The sequence below is a fragment of the Microcaecilia unicolor genome, chromosome 1 (genome assembly GCF_901765095.1).
Source record: "Microcaecilia unicolor chromosome 1, aMicUni1.1, whole genome shotgun sequence".
Lineage (NCBI taxonomy): Eukaryota > Metazoa > Chordata > Amphibia > Gymnophiona > Siphonopidae > Microcaecilia > Microcaecilia unicolor.
Genome location: NC_044031.1, coordinates 124,339,325 through 124,360,662, shown reverse-complemented (window position 1 = coordinate 124,360,662; position 21,338 = coordinate 124,339,325). Strand labels below are relative to the sequence as shown.

Below are 21,338 nucleotides of genomic sequence, written 5' to 3'. Positions count from 1 at the left end.
AAAGCGGTCTCTGCTTACAATACCGCTCTCTCCTCTGCTTTGGACACCCTCGCACCATCCATCTCCCGTCCCACAAAGCGCACCAATCCCCAGCCCTGGCTGACTCCTTGCATCCGTTACCTTCGCTCCTGCACCCGATCCGCTGAGCGCCTCTGGAGGAAATCTCGTACCCTTTCAGACTTCCTCCACTACAAATTCATGCTATCCTCCTTCCACTCCTCCCTATTCCGTGCAAAACAGGACTATTACACCCAATTGACCAATTCTCTCAGCTCCAACCCTCGTCGTCTCTTCACCACCCTTAACTCCCTCCTAAAAGTGCCCCCTGCTCCTACTCCCCCTTCTCTCTCTCCTCAATCACTGGCCGACTACTTCCGCGACAAAGTGCAAAAGATCACCCTTGAGTTCACGACCAAGCCACCACCTCCTCTTCACCCTTTAACCCTCTCCCTCAACCAACCTACCCAGGCCTATTTCTCCTCCTTTCCTGAGATCACTGAGGATGAAACTTCCCGCCTTCTTTCCTCCTCAAAATGCACCACCTGTTCCTCTGATCCCATCCCCACCAACCTACTCAACACCATCTCCCATACTGTCACCCCCTCCATCTGTCGCATCCTTAACCTCTCTCTCTCTCCACTGCAACTGTCCCTGACACCTTCAAGCATGCCGTTGTCACACCTCTCCTCAAAAAACCTTCACTTGACCCTACCTGCCCCTCCAACTACCGCCCCATCTCTCTTTTACCCTTCCTCTCCAAAATACTTGAGCGCGCCATTCACAGCCGCTGCCTTGATTTTCTCTCCTCTCATGCCATCCTCGATCCACTTCAATCCGGTTTTCGCCCTCTGCACTCGACAGAAATGGCACTCTCTAAAGTTTGCAATGATCTGCTCCTGGCCAAATCCAGAGGTCACTACCCAATCCTCATCCTCCTCGATCTTTCCGCCGCGTTTGACACTGTCAATCATGATTTACTTCTTCCCACGCTGTCCTCTTTGGGTTCCAAGGCTCTGTCCTCTCCTGGTTCTCCTCTTATCTCTCCCACCGCACCTTCAGGGTACACTCCCATGGATCTTCCTCCACTCCCATCCCACTATCTGTTGGAGTTCCCCAGGGATCTGTCCTTGGACCCCTTCTTTTCTCAATCTACACCTCTTCCCTGGGCTCGCTGATCTTGTCTCATGGTTTTCAGTATCATCTTTATGCTGATGACACCCAGCTATACCTCTCCACACCTGACATCACCGCGGAGACCCAGGCCAAGGTATCGACCTGTTTATCCGACATTGCGGCATGGATGTCCAACCGTCACCTTAAACTTAACATGTCCAAGACCGAGCTCCTCGTCTTTCCTCCTAAACCCACTTCTCCTCTTCCTCCACTCTCTATCTCAGTTGATAACACCCTCATCCTCCCCGTCCCATCTGCCCGCAACCTCGGAGTCATCTTCGACTCCTCCCTCTCCTTCTCTGCGCATATCCAACAGACTGCCAAGACCTGTCGCTTCTTCCTCTTCAACATCAGCAAAATTTGACCTTTCCTCTCTGAGCACACCACCAGAACTCTCGTTCACGCTCTCATTACCTCTCGCCTTGATTACTGCAACTTACTCCTCACCGGCCTCCCACTCAGCCATCTATCCCCCCTTCAATCCGTTCAGAACGCTGCCGCACGTCTTATATTCCGCCAGAACCGATATACTCATATCACCCCTCTCCTCAAATCACTTCATTGGCTTCCGATCAGATATCGCATACAATTCAAGCTCCTCCTCCTTACCTACAAATGCACTCAGTCTGCGGCTCCTCACTACCTCTCCACCCTCATCTCCCCCTATGTTCCCGCCCGTAACCTCCGCTCACAGGACAAAGCCCTTCTCTCAGTACCCTTCTCCACCACTGCCAACTCCAGGCTCCGCTCATTCTGCCTTGCCTCACCCTATGCCTGGAACAATCTTCCTTTACCCATACGCCATGCCCCCTCCCTACCCATCTTCAAATCTCTGCTTAAAACTCACCTCTTCAATGCTGCCTTCGGCGCCTAACCGCTTGTGAAATATAGAATGACCCAATCTATCCACCCTATCAGATTAACTGTTCACTTGTCTTTAGATTGTTCTCTTGTCTTTTAGATTGTAAGCTCTTTGAGCAGGGACTGTCCTTCTATGTTTAAATTGTACAGCGCTGCGTAACCCTAGTAGCGCTTTAGAAATGTTAGTAGTTAGTTAGTTAGTAATTAACAACCAGTAGCTGTGAACAGCAGGAGGTCCGGACTCACGTGGGTGTGTCTTTTTTTGACTGTGCGATGATTACGTTATAAGCTTGGACCAATAATTGACTTGTTTGGTTGCAATGGTCCATTGTCATTTATGAGCTCATTTTACATCTGTTCATTTTAAAACTAACAATTGTGTTTGGTGTAAAGTCTGTCAAGATCATTATCTGGTATTCATTTGGTTTTCTTCCCCAGATTGTGTTCTATTTTTATGTCCTCTGTTGTTTATCGATACCCTATTAGTGCAAGCATGCTTATTTTGTGTCTATGGGCACACTTCCCATGCTGGAAAATAAAAAAAATATTTTCCAGTGCGGGATTAGCCCATGCTATGTAGAAAACTACCATTGTATGCCTCAGCGCATCCCACGGTAGTGCTCTATTACCATGCCTTAGTAAAAGAGCCCCCCGTAGTGTGTATCGGGCTTACCTGTGAAAATAAGGAAAGAGAGATTTTTTTTGAAACATGTTTCTTTAAAAAAAACAAACCTCATTTTATATCCAGGTAAATACATAATTTTGATTCAGAAAATATTACTAGTGAATGCATTCCAAAGAGCTACACTATGCTTCAGTTTTAATCAAATTCCTGTAAGAAACTTTATCCATTTCAGTAAGAACTATGAGGCTAGCAGGCCCTGAAAAAGTATGTGTACCACATACATTCTCAATAAACCAGAACTGGTCAGGACTAACAGTCCATTCTAATATACAGTACCGCCCAAATTATTGGTTATGTTTTTGAGGATTTATTTTTATTGATTGCCAAAATGCAGTCGCTCTTAGTCATAGTGGCTGGTTAACCAGATTACTAAATATGCACCGTATCTGCATTTTGTTGCCTACTTTAAATAATTAAGAACAGATTTGTGGATTCTTGCTCCAGGCTGATGGCACGGATTTCTTCCTCTGCAATGATGTTATGCTACTACTGAGTGTCTCTGCAGTCAGATACTGTGGCTTTTAAACAGGGTCATTTCTGGCTATGCTCTCTGGTCATAAATCTGCGTTGCCAAAAATCATGACATATTTGTCTTGTTTACTAAACATTTCATTTTTTTTGTTCCAGCTGTAGGCTCTGATGGGCTGAACTTGAAGTAGTGTGCCAAAGTTTATGTAGGAAAAATTCTAATTTAGTACAGCAATAAAGAAAAATAGCAGTTGGAGTGTAGATCTTCCACCAACCGTGATTTTTCACATGCAAGTTTTTTTTTCTGATTTTAATTTAGTGTCTTGTTTATCTACTCAAGTTATGAAGCCTAAACATACCAAAGCAGATCATTCCTTACGCCTATAAATTTAAAGATTATATAAGTATCATTATAAAATGAATCATGTTAAAAGTTATAAAAGAGTCGTACTAGCGTTTGACTAAATGAGGAAATACTGAATTATTTTTACTAGGAAACTTGGAAGTAATAAACATGTAGTTCAGTTGCATTGTAATAGAGATGGGCTGTGTAAACATGACAGAACATCATCTTTATGGTGTTAGATGATTACCAGTGGTGCTGAAAGACTCTCTTAAACTACATTAATAAGACTGAAGCCAATTCATCCTTTTTGAAACTGGGAAAGATTCAGAGAGAATCAGCTATTCCAGGCAGGGCTATGAGAACAGGGAAACACCCATTGTACCTTAATGTGACTTTAGCTCATGGCTTTTTATTGGTAACTTAATAAAATTGAATGAAAATATTTTTATTCAAAGCCAGAAAAGGGACCGTTTCAGTAGCCAGCGAGAGGCAAATTGAAAGCAAACTGTATAATGAAGCATTTTGGTCCTGCCTGAGGGGATCTGTGCCTAATAAAAACACATTGCCTCATCCTCACATCTCAACATAACAAGTACAAACCCACAACCATAAACACTCCAGATCACATCCTCCCCATTTCAGACAGCTTGAAAATACTCGGCGTCACAATCGACCACAACCTTACTCTTGAGAGCCAAGTAAACTCCGTAGTAAAGAAAATGTTCTACTGAATGTGGAAACTTAAATGCATAAAACCTTTCTTCCCGAAGGAAATCTTTCGAAACCTAATACAATCAATGGTCCTAAGCCATGCAGACTATTGCAATGGAATCTATACGGATTGTAAAGAATGACTCACTAAAAAACTCCAAACCGCCCAAAACACAGCAGCCAGACTGATAGTCAGCAAAACACGATTCGAAAGCGCTAAACCCCTCCGAGAAAAGATGCATTGGCTCCCAATCAAAGAAGGATCATCTTCAAAATCTGCACCCTGATCCACAAAATTATCTATGGCGTAGTCCCAGGATACATGATAGACCTTATAGACCTACCAACCAGGAACAGAACCGGATCATCAAGAACATACCAAAATCTACACCACCTAAATTGCAAAGGACTCAAATACAAAACAACTTATGCATCTAACTTCTCCTACATAAGCGTACAACTATGGAATGCGCTCCCCAAAACTGTAAAAACATTGCATGATCACATAAACTTCAGGAAATCACTAAAAACCAACCTTTTTAAAAAGGCATACCCCACCGATCCAACGTAAACCCCCACACCAGGCAACATAGCAATACCAATGATCATACTGGACAACTTACAATCCTTACTCCCTCCCATCTCATTAGACCACAACATAACCTTGTATTTGTTTCTCAACCAGACTTGGCGAACACCTTTACGGTAATATGTAAGCCACATTGAGCCTGCAAATAGGTGGAAAAATGTGGGGTACAAATGTAACAAATAAATAAACAAATAAATTTAAGCATCAGTATTTACACCAGTAAATGGCTGCGACTAGATTTGAGAGATGCTTGGCATAATTCTATATAGCGCACGGAAATTTAAGCCTATTCTATAAAATGTAGCCATACTATAGAGAATACGCCTAGATGTATTCTTTTTTGTTCCACCTAGAATTTTCAGGCGCCATATATGGAATCTAGCCACATGGTTCTGTTGTTTTAGTCGCCTCCACATCATATCTCTGCAAACAGGACATTTTCTCATACTTGCATCACTGATTTAGTAGCTGCACACACCAGACCAGATGCCATGTTATTTAAGACCTGAGTTTTCTGATAAACTATCAAATACCCAATCTCACTTCCTTCACTGAATTTGCATAGAAGCTCAGCTAAACACTGTGGAAGATCTATTAGAATGCATCCAGTGGAGATGTAGCCTAATGGTCAGAGTAGTGGGATGATAACCTGGAAAGTCAGGGTTCAAGTTCTGCTGACACAAATTTTGACCCCAAGAAAGACACTTCACCCTCCATTGCCTTAGGTGCAAACATTGAGGATCTTTATGAATTGTCTATACACCATAGAATCAGAATCAATTGGTCCTCAGAATTAGTCCCTGAACAGAAGTGCTTTTAACCAACTTGTCCTAAAAGTGGACCTCAAGTGGATCTATTTGTCTCTAGCCAAGAGCTTCCCAAACCTGCTTTTTGAGCTCTCCATAGGTACATGATTATTCTGCACCTTCGAGGGAGTTCACATAGTTTTATTTGGAAGTGATCATTGGGTCACAGACACAAAAAGATTGGGAAGCACTGCTCTAGTCTGAACAACAAACTTTCTCTATTTTGTTCCAAAGTACAAACAAAAAAGTGAATAGCCCATGATGCATTTGCCATACCATGGAAATGGCTTTTTATATATATATACTAGTAAAAAAGGCCCGTTTCTGTATGAAATGAAACGGGCGCTAGCAAGGTTCCCCCCCCCCTCCCCTGGTCTCTCCCTATGTCCCCTCCGAGTTGCATGCGGTCCTCCCTCCCCTCTGTAGACAGGAGTGGAGTTAAGGCTATGTAGTGCAGTGTAAGCAAGGAAGGCAATCTGGTTAATCTGTGTTTCCCCTGCCCCGTGCAGCCGTCATCGCCATACAGTCAAATGAAAGCAAACCTGTGAGGTGCTGCATCCACATTGTCGTTGAGGTGTTTGTGGGACGGCATGAGTGTAAGTCCCTCCCTCGCACCGTCCGACGTTGAGTCTCTCTGGCTGCGTGTTTCTTGGAAAAATGAAACGGGCGCTAGCAAAGGGATAACTTTCTTCCATTAATGTTTGTAATGAAAGAGTGTTATTATAAATAAATGTGATCTGATCCTAATGAGAGACTGTGTTTGACATATATAGAGTGTGTGTGTGTGTGTGTCTGTGTGTCTGTGTGTGTGTGTGTGTGTGTGTGAGTGAGAGACTGTTTTTGAGATATATAGACTGTGTGTGTGTGTGCGTGAGAGAGAGAGATTGATATATATAGACTTTGTGTGTGAGTGAGTGATTGATTGAGGGAGAGAGTGTGTCAGACAGAGTGTGTGTGCTTGAAAGAGTGAGTGTGTGATTCTGCGTATGTGTGAGTGTTTTAAGCAGGTGGTGCATTCCCCTCCCCCTACTGTGCCACTCTTCTTCCCCCTCTTCTCACCACCCCCTTCACCCTCCAAGTTACAGGGCACCCTCCCCCCCCCCCCCCTCAGAGTGAGTGTATGTGTTTGAAAGACTGTGTTTGTGTGTATGTGTGAGTGTTTTAAGCAGGTGGTGCATTCCCCTTCCCCTTCTGTGCTCCTCTTCCTCCCCCTCCCCTCACCACCCCCTCACCATCCCGGCCTCCCCCAAGCCCCCTTCCTCCCCCTTGCCCCTTTCCTCCCCCTTGCCCCCTCCCTCTGAGTTCCAAATCCCCCTCCTCCCTCCCTGTTCTGTGCTCCCAGTGCATCCAGCATTCAGGCATTGATTGTGTGCTGTGCTGCTGCTGCTCCTCTCTCCTCTTTGTGTCCCCGTAGGAGCGCAGCTACCAGGAAGTTTTTTTGAACTTCCTGTTCCTGCGCTCCAGGGCCAGTGAGAGGAGAGATGAGTGGCTGCAGAGCAGACAGCCAATGGCTGAAGGCTGCCTGTGGTTTTTTTTTAAGATTAGCGGCGATCTTTGAGGGGGGGGAGGGTAGAGATGGGAAGGGGTGACGAACCTCGGGAGGGTGGAGACCGTGTGGAAAGCGGTGGCCGTTGACAGGTTGCATTTGCCGCTTGTTTAGTTCTTACTATTTTTCCTTGCGTTGATTCGCTAGAATGTTGCTGACGTAGCTATTAGTGGACGGGTGTGTGCTTCGGTGGAAAGTATTGGTGATGACGAACCTGTAACAATCTACGCAGATTGGCCGTGACGTCATCACGCTCGACACAAGGGCATGACAGAGAGACATGGTCAGTGAAGAGGCTTCACCACCACGAAGTAACGAACCCTTCCGTGTGTCGCCGGCCCCCCTGCAGCCTCCGTGCCAGAGGTACAGTGCAGTACAACGTTGGAGCTGAGAATGTGCTCCGCCCTCAACGTCATAACATTTGACGCGAGGGCGGGGCCCACAGACTGTGATTTTGTGTGGCTTCAGAGCTTCGAACTTACGAACCTGGCTTCAGTGACGTCAGTGCAAATAGAACGTTGAGGGTGAGTTTTATATATATATAGATATGTAGAGCTATAGAAATGCCAAATAGTAGTAGTAGTAGTATTATATATATATATATATACAGTGCAATCCGCTTAAGTGCAAGGGTCTCAGACCAAAGAAATACATGCAGTTAACTAGAGCGTGCACTTAACCATTGTGACCCAAAGAAGCTTGACATCTGATAAACATACGTACAGTACTGTTTATTATACGTACAATATACAGTCTCCATTAACTGACATTATACAGTCTCCGTTAACTGGCGTTAGGCTTATTTGAAGTAATCAGTCATAGTCCTCTGTACACTCTTGTGTCTGTGAGTTCCATAGACTACATCTTCCAGACGGTAAAAACTGTCATAGCACTGGCATCCAGTGGCCTCCAGATAGGCCCGCACGGTGTTGAGACTCTCCTGTGTTCTTGCAAAAGTGACGGGAGGTTGTTGAATTTCGTAAGCATATGCCTCTCTGCTCATTTCATCATCATCTGTTTCATCATCAGCCGTTGCCTGCATGTAGGCATGTATCTGGACATCAGTGCTGTCGTCAGCTGTTTGTAGATCGTAATCAACAGCTACATAGTGATGAAACTCCTCTTCAGTAACACCGGCTGGGATGTCAATAGCCTGTTCATCTGACTCGTTTGCAAGAGCTGCATCTGTTTCGTCCCTCTCCACATCCCTAACAAAGCTTGCCCGCTTGTAGCAGTTCACAATGGTTGCCTGTGTAACATGATTCCAGGCTTCTTTCTGCATATGTAGGGAATCCAACAGTGATAGATTACGAGCCAGTTCAACAGCACGTTTATCCTTGCCAGTCTGGTCATCCATAACGCTCATCAGACGACATAGCACAAGAGCCCGATAATGTTATTTGAAATTGGCTATTATGCCCTGATCCATAGGTTGGATCAGAGAGGTAGTGTTTGGTGGCAGGAAGACCACCTTGACGTTAGACAGTCTGACATCATCACTGTGTGCAGCACAATTATCACAAAGCAGCAAAATCTGACGCTTTTGTGCCCGCATTTTAGTGTCTATCTTCTTTAGCCACTGCTTCCAAATTTCCCCAGTCATCCATGAATTTGTGTTAGCCTCGTATGACACAGGAAGTCACTTAACATTCTTGAAGCAACGGGGCTGTTTGCTCTTTCCATTGACGAGTGGTTCCAACTTCTCACTCCCATCCATATTGCAGCAAAGGAGGATCGTCAGTCGGTCCTTCGACGTTTTACCTCCTGTAGTTTTGGCTTGTTTGAATGCAAGTGTTCCATCAGGAATCGCTCGCCAGTAGAGACCGTTTTCATCAGCATTGAAAATGTCACGAGGTGCAAACTCATTCAAGATGGTAGGAAGAACTGAAACAACCCAATTTTCAGCACCAAAGTCATCAGCGTCTTGTTTTTCACCATGCTGTTATAAGTACATAAGTACATAAGTACATAAGTAATGCCATACTGGGAAAAGACCAAGGGTCCATCGAGCCCAGCATCCTGTCCACGACAGCGGCCAATCCAGGCCAAGGGCACCTGGCAAGCTTCCCAAACGTACAAACATTCTATACATGTTATTCCTGGAATTTTGGATTTTTCCAAGTCCGTTTAGTAGCGGTTTATGGACTTGTCCTTTAGGAAACCGTCCAACCCCTTTTTAAACTCTGCTAAGCTAACCGCCTTCACCACTTTCTCCGGCAACGAATTCCAGAGTTTAATTACACGTTGGGTGAAGAAAAATTTTCTCCGATTTGTTTTAAATTTACTACACTGTAGTTTCATCGCATGCCCCCTAGTCCTAGTATTTTTGGAAAGCATGAACAGACGCTTCACATCCACCTGTTCCACTCCACTCATTATTTTATATACCTCTATCATGTCTCCCCTCAGCCGTCTCTTCTCCAAGCTGTATAGCCCTAGCCTCCTTAGTCTTTCTTCATAGGGAAGTCGTCCCATCCCCGCTATCATTTTAGTCGCCCTTCGCTGCACCTTTTCCAATTCTACTATATCTTTCTTGAGATGCGGCGACCAGAATTGAACACAATACTCAAGGTGCGGTCGCACCATGGAGTGATACAACGGCATTATAACATCCTCACACCTGTTTTCCATACCTTTCCTAATAATACCCAACATTCTATTTGCTTTCTTAGCCGCAGCAGCACACTGAGCAGAAGGTTTCAGTGTGTTATCGACGACGACACCCAGATCCCTTTCTTGGTCCGTAACTCCTAACGTGGAACCTTGCATGACGTAGCTATAATTCGGGTTCTTTTTTCCCACATGCATCACCTTGCACTTGCTCACATTAAACATCATCTGCCATTTAGCCGCCCAGTCTCCCAGTCTCGTAAGGTCCTCTTGTAATTTTTCACAATCCTGTCGTAATTTAACGACTTTGAATAACTTTGTGTCATCAGCAAATTTAATTACCTCGCTAGTTACTCCCATCTCTAAATCATTTATAAATATATTAAAAAGCAGCGGTCCTAGCACGGATCCCTGAGGAACCCCACTAACTACCCTTCTCCATTGTGAATACTGCCCATTTAACCCCACTCTCTGTTTCCTATCCTTCAACCAGTTTTTAATCCACAATAGGACATTTCCTCCTATCCCATGACCCTCCAATTTCCTCTGTAGCCTTTCATGAGGTACCTTGTCAAACGCCTTTTGAAAATCCAGATACACAATATCAACCGACTCCCCTTTGTCCACATGTTTGTTCACTCCTTCAAAGAATTGAAGTAAATTGGTCAGGCAAGATTTCCCCACACAAAAGCCATGCTGACTTGGTCTCAGTAATCCATGTTCTCGGATGTGCTCTGTAATTTTGTTTTTAATAATAGCCTCTACCATTTTCCCAGGCACCGATGTCAGACTCACCGGTCTATAATTTCCCGGATCTCCCCTGGAGCCTTTTTTTAAAATGGCCGTTACATTGGCCACCCTCCAATCTTCCGGTACCACGCTCGATTTTAAGGATAAGTTGCATATCACTAGCAGTAGCTCCGCAAGCTCGTTTTTCAGTTCTATCAGTACTCTAGGATGAATACCATCCGGTCCAGGAGATTTGCTACTCTTCAGTTTGCCGAACTGCCCCATTACGTCCTCCAGGTTTACCGTGAAGTCAGTAAGTTTCTCCGACTCGTCCGCTTGAAATACCATTTCCGACACCGGTATCCCACCCAAATCTTCCTCAGTGAAGACCGAAGCAAAGAATTCGTTCAGTCTCTCCGCTACGTCTTTGTCTTCCTTGATCGCCCCTTTTACCCCTCGGTCATCCAGCGGCCCAACCGATTCTTTTGCCGGCTTCCTGCTTTTAATATACCGAAAAAAATTTTTACTATGTTTTTTTGCCTCTAATGCTATCTTTTTTTCATACTCCCTCTTGGCCTTCTTAATCTGCGCCTTGCATTTGCTTTGACACTCCTTATGCTGTTTCTTGTTATTTTCAGACGGTTTCTTCTTCCATTTTCTGAAGGCGTTGAATTTTATGTTCCCAGTGGCATAGCTACATGGGGCCATGGGGGGCCTGGGCCCCCGTAGATTTGGCCCTGGACCCCCTGCCGACGACCCTCTCGACCCCCCTCCCGTCGCCAACCCTCCCCTGCCGTTGCTTTGGGCTACCTTTCCTGGCGGGGGACCCCAATCCCTGCCAGCCGAGGAGGTCCTCTTCTTCCTCTAAAACAGAACGAAGCCTTCGGAGGAAGAAGAGGACCTCCTCTGCTGGCGGGCATTGGGGTCCCCCGCCAGGAAAGGTAGCCCACGACAATGTCGGGGGAGGGTTGGTGGCGGGAGGGGGGTCAAGAGGGTCGTTGGCAGGGGTCATCAAAGTTGGCGGTGGCAGGAGGGATCGGCAATAGCGGGTGGGGGGTCTGTAATGGCAGGGGGGTCGGCAGTAGCAGGGGGGCCTAAAATGTGCCCCCTCACCTCGGGCTCTGGCCTCCCCTCCCACTGAAGTCTGGCTATGCCCCTGGTTGTTCCTCTCCTTCCATCTTTCTAAACATCCAACAGTGGCTTTGAATTCAGTTAGTTCAAGACTTTCAGCTAGTTGATTAGCTTTCTCCATAAGCAGTGGACCACTGACAGGAAACTGTCTGCTCCTGACTTGAGAAAACCACTGAAGAAGAGCATCTTCTACCTCCTCAGCTTTTCCCACCCGTTTTTGTTTCCGGTGTGGATTTGTATTGTTTTGCCAGTCTTCCAGAAGCTGTTCTTTCTGCTTCAAGATACGTGAAATTGACACCATATTCTTAGCAATAGATGCTTGACTTTGCTTGTTTTCTAATATTTTAAGAACTTTTATTCGCTCAGCCAGTGTTAAAGTCTTACAGTTCCGCTGCAATGACGACGACGATGACCCCAGTGCACACTCTAACAACATTCGCTTATTCTGCCTGTGGCAGTTAAAGGGGCTGTAAATTTGAAATCTCATTGGTTGTCATGCGCCAATCAGCTTCCATATTCCATGTGCAAGCTTATGCAGAGTCTTTCCTGCAGAGGAGCGGTCTTAAACCATGCATATAAGCTACTAAGATGGCGGCTAACTAGACGGTCACGAAACCAACACCTCTCCAGAGACCTTGCTGGAATCGTTTTAGAATGGGACCATTGATCGTTTAATTCCACTAAGCCCTAACTTGCAGACCGACTTTGGACCCGGAGCATCCCTAAGGTACCAGCTAACTTCCCAGAGTGAACTGGCATCAGAGTTTGACCGAAGTTTCCTCCTGCCTCGTGGCTACAACGCTGCCGGCGGTCCTTACTCCCTCAAAACCTAGACACTGCCAGACTGGTATTTCTACAGATCCAGAGAACCTTCTGGATCTCGAAAGAATCAGGTCCTTCCAACTGTCAAACTCAAACCATAAAACCACCACTAGGACTGGAACACGTGATACATCAGTGAGTTTTCCCAGCGCATCGGCACCAGACGCCTCCCAAGATTCCCCCCTGCCTTGTGGCTGCAACACTTGCTTGTACGGCCGAACTCCCACAATACCTAGTTGTTGACCGACTGGAACCACTACTAATCCAAAGACCCTATTGGATCTCGGAAGAAACAAATCAACTCAACCATCAGACCTGAACTACATAACCATCGCTAGGTCTGGGACACCCGATACATCAGCGGCTTTCCAGAGCGAATCGGCACCAGAGGCCTCATGAGGTTCCCTCCTGCCTCATGACTGCAACGTTGCCTGCACGGCCCAGATTTTCACTGACCCAGGAACGCTGCCTATCCGATCTCCCTCCTGCCTCACACCTGCTATCGCTGCATGATCAGTTTTGACTTTCATCGGACCCAGGTGCTGCCTACTCTGCATCTGAACTCCATCATGCTTAGGCAGAGTGCCCTAACCTGAGAATGCCCTGAGCCTGAGTCGACGGAAGTTGGCCCAGTGAATCTGTTGCTGTCGACGGCCAGGGAGACTCGAGAGACCTGGTGCTTGCGGTATTAAAAAGCAAAAACAGCTCATACTGTTATGGTCAACTTGCATCGTCTGCTCCAGCCTGCATCATCTGTTCCTGCCTACCTGCCTCTGCTCCAGCCTGCATTACCTGCTCCAACTTGCATTGTCTGCCCCAGCCTGCATCATCTGTTCCTGCCTGCATTCTCTGCCCCAGCCTGCATCATCTGTTCCTGCCTGCATCCTCTGCCCCAGCCTGCATCACCTGTTCCTGCCTGCATCCTCTGCCCCAGCCTGAAGCTTAAACTCCAGTCCTGCAACCTTGACTCCTTGTTCCAGCCTTCAGCCTCAGCTCCAGCTGCCTCACCTTGTTTGTGACTGTTAGCTAACGCCTAGACTGCCTGAGTCTATACATATGGCTCCATTTCACATTCTCCTCCTAGTACTGTCCCTCCCCAATCTACTCCTCCACCCGAAACCACTATGCACTACAGTCATACATTGCCCTTTCGTTCATTTTTTTACCTCACCATCTCTCTTGTCGTCTTTCTGCCTCCTTGCTTTCTGCCTTCAACACTTCATCCCTTCCATTGTACCTTCCCCATTCTATCTGAACTCATCTCGCCTTCGTCGCCTTCATCACCACTCTTCTCCTACTCTTCTCCGTACTGTCTTACTCCTTCTTCTTCTCTCTGCTGGAGACATCAATTCCAATCCTGGTCCCCCTCACCAACCCTCATCCTATTTGTGCAGGTTGCACCGTGACCTCTCCAATCTCATCTCTATTGCTCTCCTTCCCCCCTCTTCTCTGCCCTTCTCATGCGCCCTATGGAATGCCCGCTCCATCTGCAACAAACTTTCCTTTATCCATGACCTTTTTATCACTCGTAGCCTCCATCTGCTCGTGATAACTGAACCTTGGCTCTGCCTGCTTCAGTCGCAGCCCTCTGCCATGGTGGTTATCTCTTCTCCCATACTCCTCGCCCTATTGGCCACGGTGGTGACGTTGATCTATTACTCTCACCCGCTTCCAAATTTCAATCTCTCCTGCCACCTGAGTCTCTCTGTTTTTCTTCCTTTGAAGTCCACTCCGTCCGCCTATTCACTCCTTTGCCTCTTCGAATAGCAGTTATTTATTGTCCCCCTGATAAATCCCTTTCATCCTTTCTCAGCGACTTTGACGCTTGGCTTTCCTTCTTTCATGATCCTTCCTCCCCCTCCCTCATCCTTGGTGACTTTAACATTCATGCTGATGATCCGTCCAACTCTTACGTCTTCCAGTTCCTCACCTTAACATCCTCCTTCAATCTTCAACTATGCTCCACTTCCCCTACCCACCAAAATGGTCACTGTCTTGATCTTATCTTCTCCTACAACTGCTCTCCCTCCAATTCCTTTACCTCAGATCTTCCCCTCTCTGACCATCATCTAATAAACTTCACACTTAAACTTCCTCCCGCCCAATCCCGTCCAATCTTAACCAATTTATCTAGGAATCTCCAGGCCATTGACCCTACTACCCTATCCTCCAAAGTCTTGAACTGCTTCTCTAACACTGCACCATCCAAATCTGTCAATGATGCCGTCTCTTCCTACAATACTATTCTATCCTCTGCCTTAGACACTCTTGCACCTCTCATGCCCCGTCCTATAAGACGTACCAAACCCCAGCCCTGGCTTACCCCTAAAATCCACTACCTACGTTCCTGTACCCATTCCACCGAATGCCTCTGGCTGAAATCTCGTGCCCTTGCTCACTTCACACACTTCAAGTTCATGTTGACCTCCTTCCAATCTGCTCTCTTGCTTTCCAAACAGGACTACTACATCCAGCTGACTAATTCTCTCAGCTCAAACCCTCAACTTCTCTTTGCCACACTAAACTCTCTCCTCAAGGTGCCTCCACCCCCAACTCCCCCCTCACTATCTCCCTAGACCCTAGCTGAGTTCTTCCACAACAAGGTTCAGAAGATAAACCTTGAATTCTCTACCAAACCACCCCCACCTCACCCTCCCATTGTCCCTCCCCTTGTTGGGGCATGCTTTGGGAAGGATTTTGGAAGGCCCAGAATTTGGACGTTTTAATGTCTAGGGCTAAAATTGGGATGTTTTATCTGGACATGCTTCAATCATGATTAAAATATGGCCTAACTGACCGCTGGCAGGAATAAGGCATGACCCCCTTAATCCCCCAATGGTCACTGACCCCCCCCCCCTCCCATCCCCCAAAGATGTGACAGTGACATGCGATACTCTGTGACAACTTAATATATTATGGCCATACCTATTAGCAAGCTGGTTCCAAGAGTAGGCTGGTGGTCAGAGCAGTGGACTGTAGAGAAAGGGACCCAGGTCCATATCCTACTCTAACTAGTACACTGGTGGTGGAAATTGTAAGCTTTCCAAAACCCACAAAATACCAACTGTACCTTTAGATAGGAGACATCTGCAGACCTGAGGGATTTTGTAGTGGTGTGCAGTAGGTTTTTTGGTGTTCCTGGAGGGCTCACAATACAAAATAAGAGTGTTAAGATGGGATTTGTACTTGGGTCCCTTTATGTGAAATCCACTGCACTGATCACTAGGCTGCCCCTCTGCTCTGCTGGCATATCTGTGTGGCCAGTTTACTAGGAATGCTGCCACACAGCCATCCATACGACTTGCTGTAGTTTGTTTTTCTTTATAACTTTTATTATTTAATGGTACTTAAAGCAATGCAAATTAAGCACAAAAATGTTTGGAAAATAGCGAATAGATGTTTTTCTGGTTCAAAAATTGCTATGTTCAGAATGAGAATTTTAGATGTTTTCAGTAAAACATCTACAATTGAACTTGGATGTCATATCGAAAATGCTCCTCTATCAATATCACTTTTCTCAAAGAGGACTTCAAACTTCATTTGTCTGAGAACACCTTAGCACCATTTCAGCCTACTAAGGAGAGAGACTCTCTAGGTGCTAGATGGGCAGTAAAGCTGAATAATTATATCTCAAATTTCCAAATTTATGAATGGTTTTCTTCATAAAAAGCCTCCTATTCATAATTCCAATGGATGAACTGGACAGAGAATTTCCAACTCAAATGGATAAAGTACAGCTACTACTACTTAAAATTTCTATGGTGCTATTACACCAGGGGTTTTCAACCCATCCTTGAGACACACCTAGCCAGTCAGGTTTTCAGGATACCACAATGAATATGCATGAGATGAGTTTGCATGCACTACTTCCATTGTATGCAAATCTATCTCAAGCATATTCATTGTGGGTATCCTAAAAACCTGACTGACGTGGAGGGGCATTTTCGAAAGGGACGTCCTCGTTTCGATTTGGATGTCCTCGCAAAAAGTCACGATCCAGGGGCGGGGAAGCCTGTATTTTCAAAACAAGATTGACGTCCATCTTTCGTTTCGATAATACAGTCAGGGACGTCTAAATCCTGAAATTTGGTCGTCCATAGACTTGGTCATTTCTGATTTTCGGCAATAATCGAATCCAAGGATGTCCATCTCAGAAATGACCAAATGCAAGCCATTTGGTCATGGGAAGAGCCAGCATTTGAAGTGCACTGGTCCCCCTGACATGCCAGAACACCAATCAGGCACCCTAGGGGGCACTGCAGTGGACTTCATAAATTGCTCCCAGGTACTTAGCTCCCTTACCTTGTGTGCAGAGCCCCCCAAAACCCACTACCCACAACTGTACACCACTACAATAGTCCTTACGGGTGAAGGGGCACCTAGATGTGGGTATAGTGGGTTTGTGGTGGGTTTTGGAGGGCTCGCTGTTTCCTCCACAAACGTAACAGGTAGGGGGGTATGGGCCTAGGTACGCCTGCCTTAAGTGCAATGCACCCTCTAAAACTGCTCCAAGGACCTGCATACTGCTGTGATGGACCTGAATATGACATCTGAGGCTTAGCATAGAGGCTGGCAATCAATATTTTGAAAGATATTTTTTGAGGGTGGGAGGTGGTTAGTGACCACCGGGAGAGTAAGGGGAGGTTATCCCTGATTCTCTCCGGTGGTCATTTTGGCCACTTTTTTGTGCCTTGGTCGTAAGAAAAACACGACCAGGTAAAGTCGTCCAAGTGTTCATCAGGAACATCCTTGTTTCTTTCGATTATGGGTTGAGGACGTCCAAGTGTTAGGGACGCCCAAGTCCTGCCTTCGCTACGCCTCTGATACACCCCCTTGAACTTTGGCCATCCTTACAACGGAGTGCAGTTGGAGATGTCCTAAATCGGATTTTGATTATAGCGATTTGGACGTCCCTGGGAGAAGGACGTCCATCTTCCGATTTATGTCGAAAGATGGACGTCCTTCTCTTTCAAAAATGAGCCCAATAGTAACATATGGAACTTTTTAAATCTAAGTACTTTGAAAATGATGATAGTTAACATCAACTTATCTGCATAACTTGTGTTTGAAAATCACATGTCCCAGTATGGCAATACTTATGTACTTATTTGAAATTGTGTATCTAACTTTACAGTTCAATGGTTTTTTTGAAAATTTACCCTATAGTTACTAATGACTAGTAAGGAAAATGCTATGATTCCCTTTTCAGAATCATATATTGTATTCTTATTGTTTTATCTTTGTATTTTATAGAACTGCACAAATATTAAATGTTTAAATATTTCCTGCAACGTGGGACTTTTAGAAGGAGGTCAGCGTGCAGTATTGAAAGTCAGATCTCGCTTATGGGCCCAAACATTTCTCCAGGTAAAGTGCTGCAAAACTACATTTGAAAATGTTTTATAATTTTGTGTTTAACATGTTCATTAAACTTGAATTCTGGTAGTGCATATCTTTCTTTGGGCCTCTATTACTAAACCGTGCTAGCGATTCCTGTGCAACAAATTTGATGCAACCCATTCAAAATGAATAGGGTGTGGCACATTTGCCATGCCAGTAATTGCTAACACAGTTTAGTAAAAGAGGCCTTTAGTGATAAAAGAGGTAATTTTACAAAGCTTGTGTGGCTTTTAATCATGTAAGTACAGTAGTATATTTACAGGTATAAAAACCATACATGTGTAAATAGTAATTTTAGAATGCTAGAATTTACACTTGTAAAAACTACAGCATACACTTTTTAGAAGGGGGTGTTTTGTGGGTGGGTCAGAACAATATTTCCAATTTTGCAAAGGCAATATAAATATATTTTAATAAATATGGATGTTGGCATTTACTTTTGCTTTGAGACAGGCAGCCATAAGTATCACCTGAATGCTTATTTGTACTAGTGAATGAGGGGGAAATTATGCCTACCTCTCTGGTGTTTAAACATGCTTCAAAAATTTCAATTCACTCTTCAATTGGCTGATCCTACTTTTTTTGTAAAATTTGATGTTTACATATGTAGGTTCTAAAATTGATATTTAGACTAGTAAAACCTCAAGAGATGTCACTCTTTTTTTTAGAGTGTGTGTGTATATATATATATTAGTGTGTGTGTGTGTGTGTGTGTTTGTTGTTGTTTTGTTTTGTTTTGTTTTGTTTTGTTGTTTTGTTTTACTGAAATGGCTGTTCCCAGTGGACATGCCAGCATTTGTACATGTATATCCATTATCTTTACATATATTTTACAAAAGGCTGTACATTCCGCAGAGTCTTTTGTAAAATACATGAGGAAAATGTGAGTGTCCCAGCTTGTGTGTCCAGTTTCCCATATAGGTGTCTGATATTTCATAGGGTATCTAACTGCCAGTTGTTAACCACTTTAAGCATGTTTCAGAAAAAGTACTTTGAAGGTCGAAAAATTGTCTTTGGCAGTTCTTTCTTGATGTTTAAAAAGCACTTTTTAAGGTAGCATGCAGATTGAATGACTGTCTTTTCAGGCACCTTAATATTAGGGGCATTGAGGAATATGATATTTGAGAACGTACTTCCATCCCAGTCTATTCACAGTAGCCAATACACATGCACTGCACTGAGTTGAGCTAAGTTTATATTTGGTGTGAATTAAATAAAGGAAGCACAAGGCAATAAAATCAGTCTTGACATATCTGGTTACAGTTAACACCTAACCATTAAATTGGCATAGCTGAATATAACTGGTTAAAGTTAAACAGATAATGTATCTAGTGGAGGAGTAGCCTAGTGATTAGTGCAGTGGACGCTGATCCTGGGGAACTGGGTTCGATTCCCACTGCAGCTCCTTCTGACTCTGGGCAAGTCACTTAACCCCTCCATTGTCCTAGGTACAAATAAGTGCCTGTATATAATATGTAAACTGCTTTGAATGTAGTTGGAAAAACCACAGAAAGGTAGTATATAAGTCCCATTCCCCTTCCGATCAAGTATTTTTCATCCAGATTTATTCAGTTAACTTTAACTGGATAGTGACAATGTCCTGCTTTAGCGATATGAAATGTAACTGTGCCCATGACAAGCTTTTCTTCCTTCCTCTTTTAGTCTGGGTAACAGTTATCTCATCTGTGTAGTGGGAATTTGCAGTCACAATTTGTCCAAGAAAGTCTCAGGAGTTTACCCAGACAAATCATGGGAATATTTATTTATTTAGATTTTGCTCACACCTTTTTCAGTAGTAGCTCAAGGTGAGTTACATTCAGGTACTCTGGATATTTCTCTGTCCCAGGAGGGCTCACAATCTAAGTTTGTACCTGAGGCAATGGAGGGTTAAGTGACTTGCCCAAGACCACAAGGAGCTGCAGTGGGATTTGAACCAGCCACCTCTGGATTGCAAGACCAGTGCTCTAACCACTAGGCCAATCCTCCACTTTGACTCCACTTATGACTTCATAAAGGCTAATGGGCTTGATATTCAGGCTGCGGGAGATAGCCAGGCTGCCTCCCATGGTCTGCACTGAGCCTGAATATTCAGTGCTGGCCCGTTTGTTTATTTTTGACTGGTTTGAACTTAACCAGCCAAGCCGATGTTCAGCACTGGCCAGTTAAGTTGGAACCAGCCAAAGATATTCCACCTATTGATGCAGCCATACTTGGCTGCCAAAGATAATGACTAGACATTGAATATTGGTTCTGACCGGCTATTTCATGCAACATAATCGGTCATCTGGCTAGCCGCTAAGCACTAATATTCAGCTAACATATCTGGCTATCTCACGCTGAATATTAGCACTTAGCTAGCCAAGTACTATTTAACCAGCCAGGTGCTGTTCCTGGACGTTTAAATGGTTTTGAATGTCGGGTGGGGGAGGAGGGGATTGTGTTTGTCTATTATTTCCTGTTTTCCTTGAAACACTAGAAATTTAATTTGGTGATTTTTGCCAGAAAAAGAAGTAATAGATAGTGCTTTGAGCAGTTTTTGCCAATTTCTGATTATTTTCAAGTACCTGAACAGCTTGTTTTGCTATGCCATTCCCTTACCACCAAGACAAATATTTAATAGGTGGTATATCAAACTTGAACTTACCTTTGCTTACATAACTACAGGAATATTTTTAGTCTTTTTTTTGTGCAAGGGCAGTCTAGAAATTAGGACTGCAAGTTAATCTGCAATTAATACATTAATTATTAATCATGATTTAAAAAAATTAACCAAGTTGCAGCGTCTCCTGTCTCCTCCAAACATCTACCGCAAGCCATTTTTCAGCGTGCCTTAGTGATTTAATTATGGTATGGAGTAAATTTCATACCAAGGCGGCTCTGTAGGATAAACATGAAGTCAGCAGCCAAGAGAAGAGCTTGGTGCTGCTCACCTCCAAGTTTGTGTTGCTGCTCATGGAGGTGGAGGGGAAGGAAAGAGAGAGAGAGTCACAAGGATCTGCAGTGGGAAATAAATAAATGTAATACCTTTAATTGTGTGATTACAATGATTAAAAATGTTAATTGAAATGCAGTCCTGATAGACATCCTTTGTATTACCATCTTAATATTCTGTATACAGTGTAAACCACTATTGATCAGAATGTTTCTTTCATGTCAGTTCACCTTCATATAAATAATGTAGCTTTTCCACATAATAATAAAATGTGCAGTAATTATAGACTTTTAAAGTTAAAATTTTTAATGTTTTTAAATAAAGCAAGAGGCCAGTATAAATTTTAGGCTGTTTGTGCACTTACCAAATCTCAATCAGTCCATGAGCTGCATCACTAGCAAGCTGTGATTGAAAGGACAAATCAAATGTTCTTAATTAAATGTACAGCAAGCCTGTCATGGGGACTTCCTAACCAGTCAGGTTTTCTGGATATCTTCAAGTATGAATGAACTCAATTGAAGACTCAGTA

At 44.3% G+C, this 21,338-nt stretch overlaps 1 protein-coding gene across 2 annotated transcripts in view; it reads left to right on the top strand.

Annotated features, from left to right (window-relative positions):
• The window catches only part of ITGA8 (integrin subunit alpha 8), a 521,482-nt gene that overhangs the window by 427,618 nt on the left and 72,526 nt on the right, over positions 1–21,338 (top strand). For both annotated transcript variants that reach the window (XR_003941853.1, XM_030199982.1), the window contains exon 27: positions 17,731–17,844. Coding sequence is in view for 1 of the 2 variants with exons in the window: in XM_030199982.1 (XP_030055842.1) it covers positions 17,731–17,844 (114 nt within the window). In the remaining variant the exon portion in view is untranslated. The remainder of the gene's footprint in view (positions 1–17,730; positions 17,845–21,338) is intronic.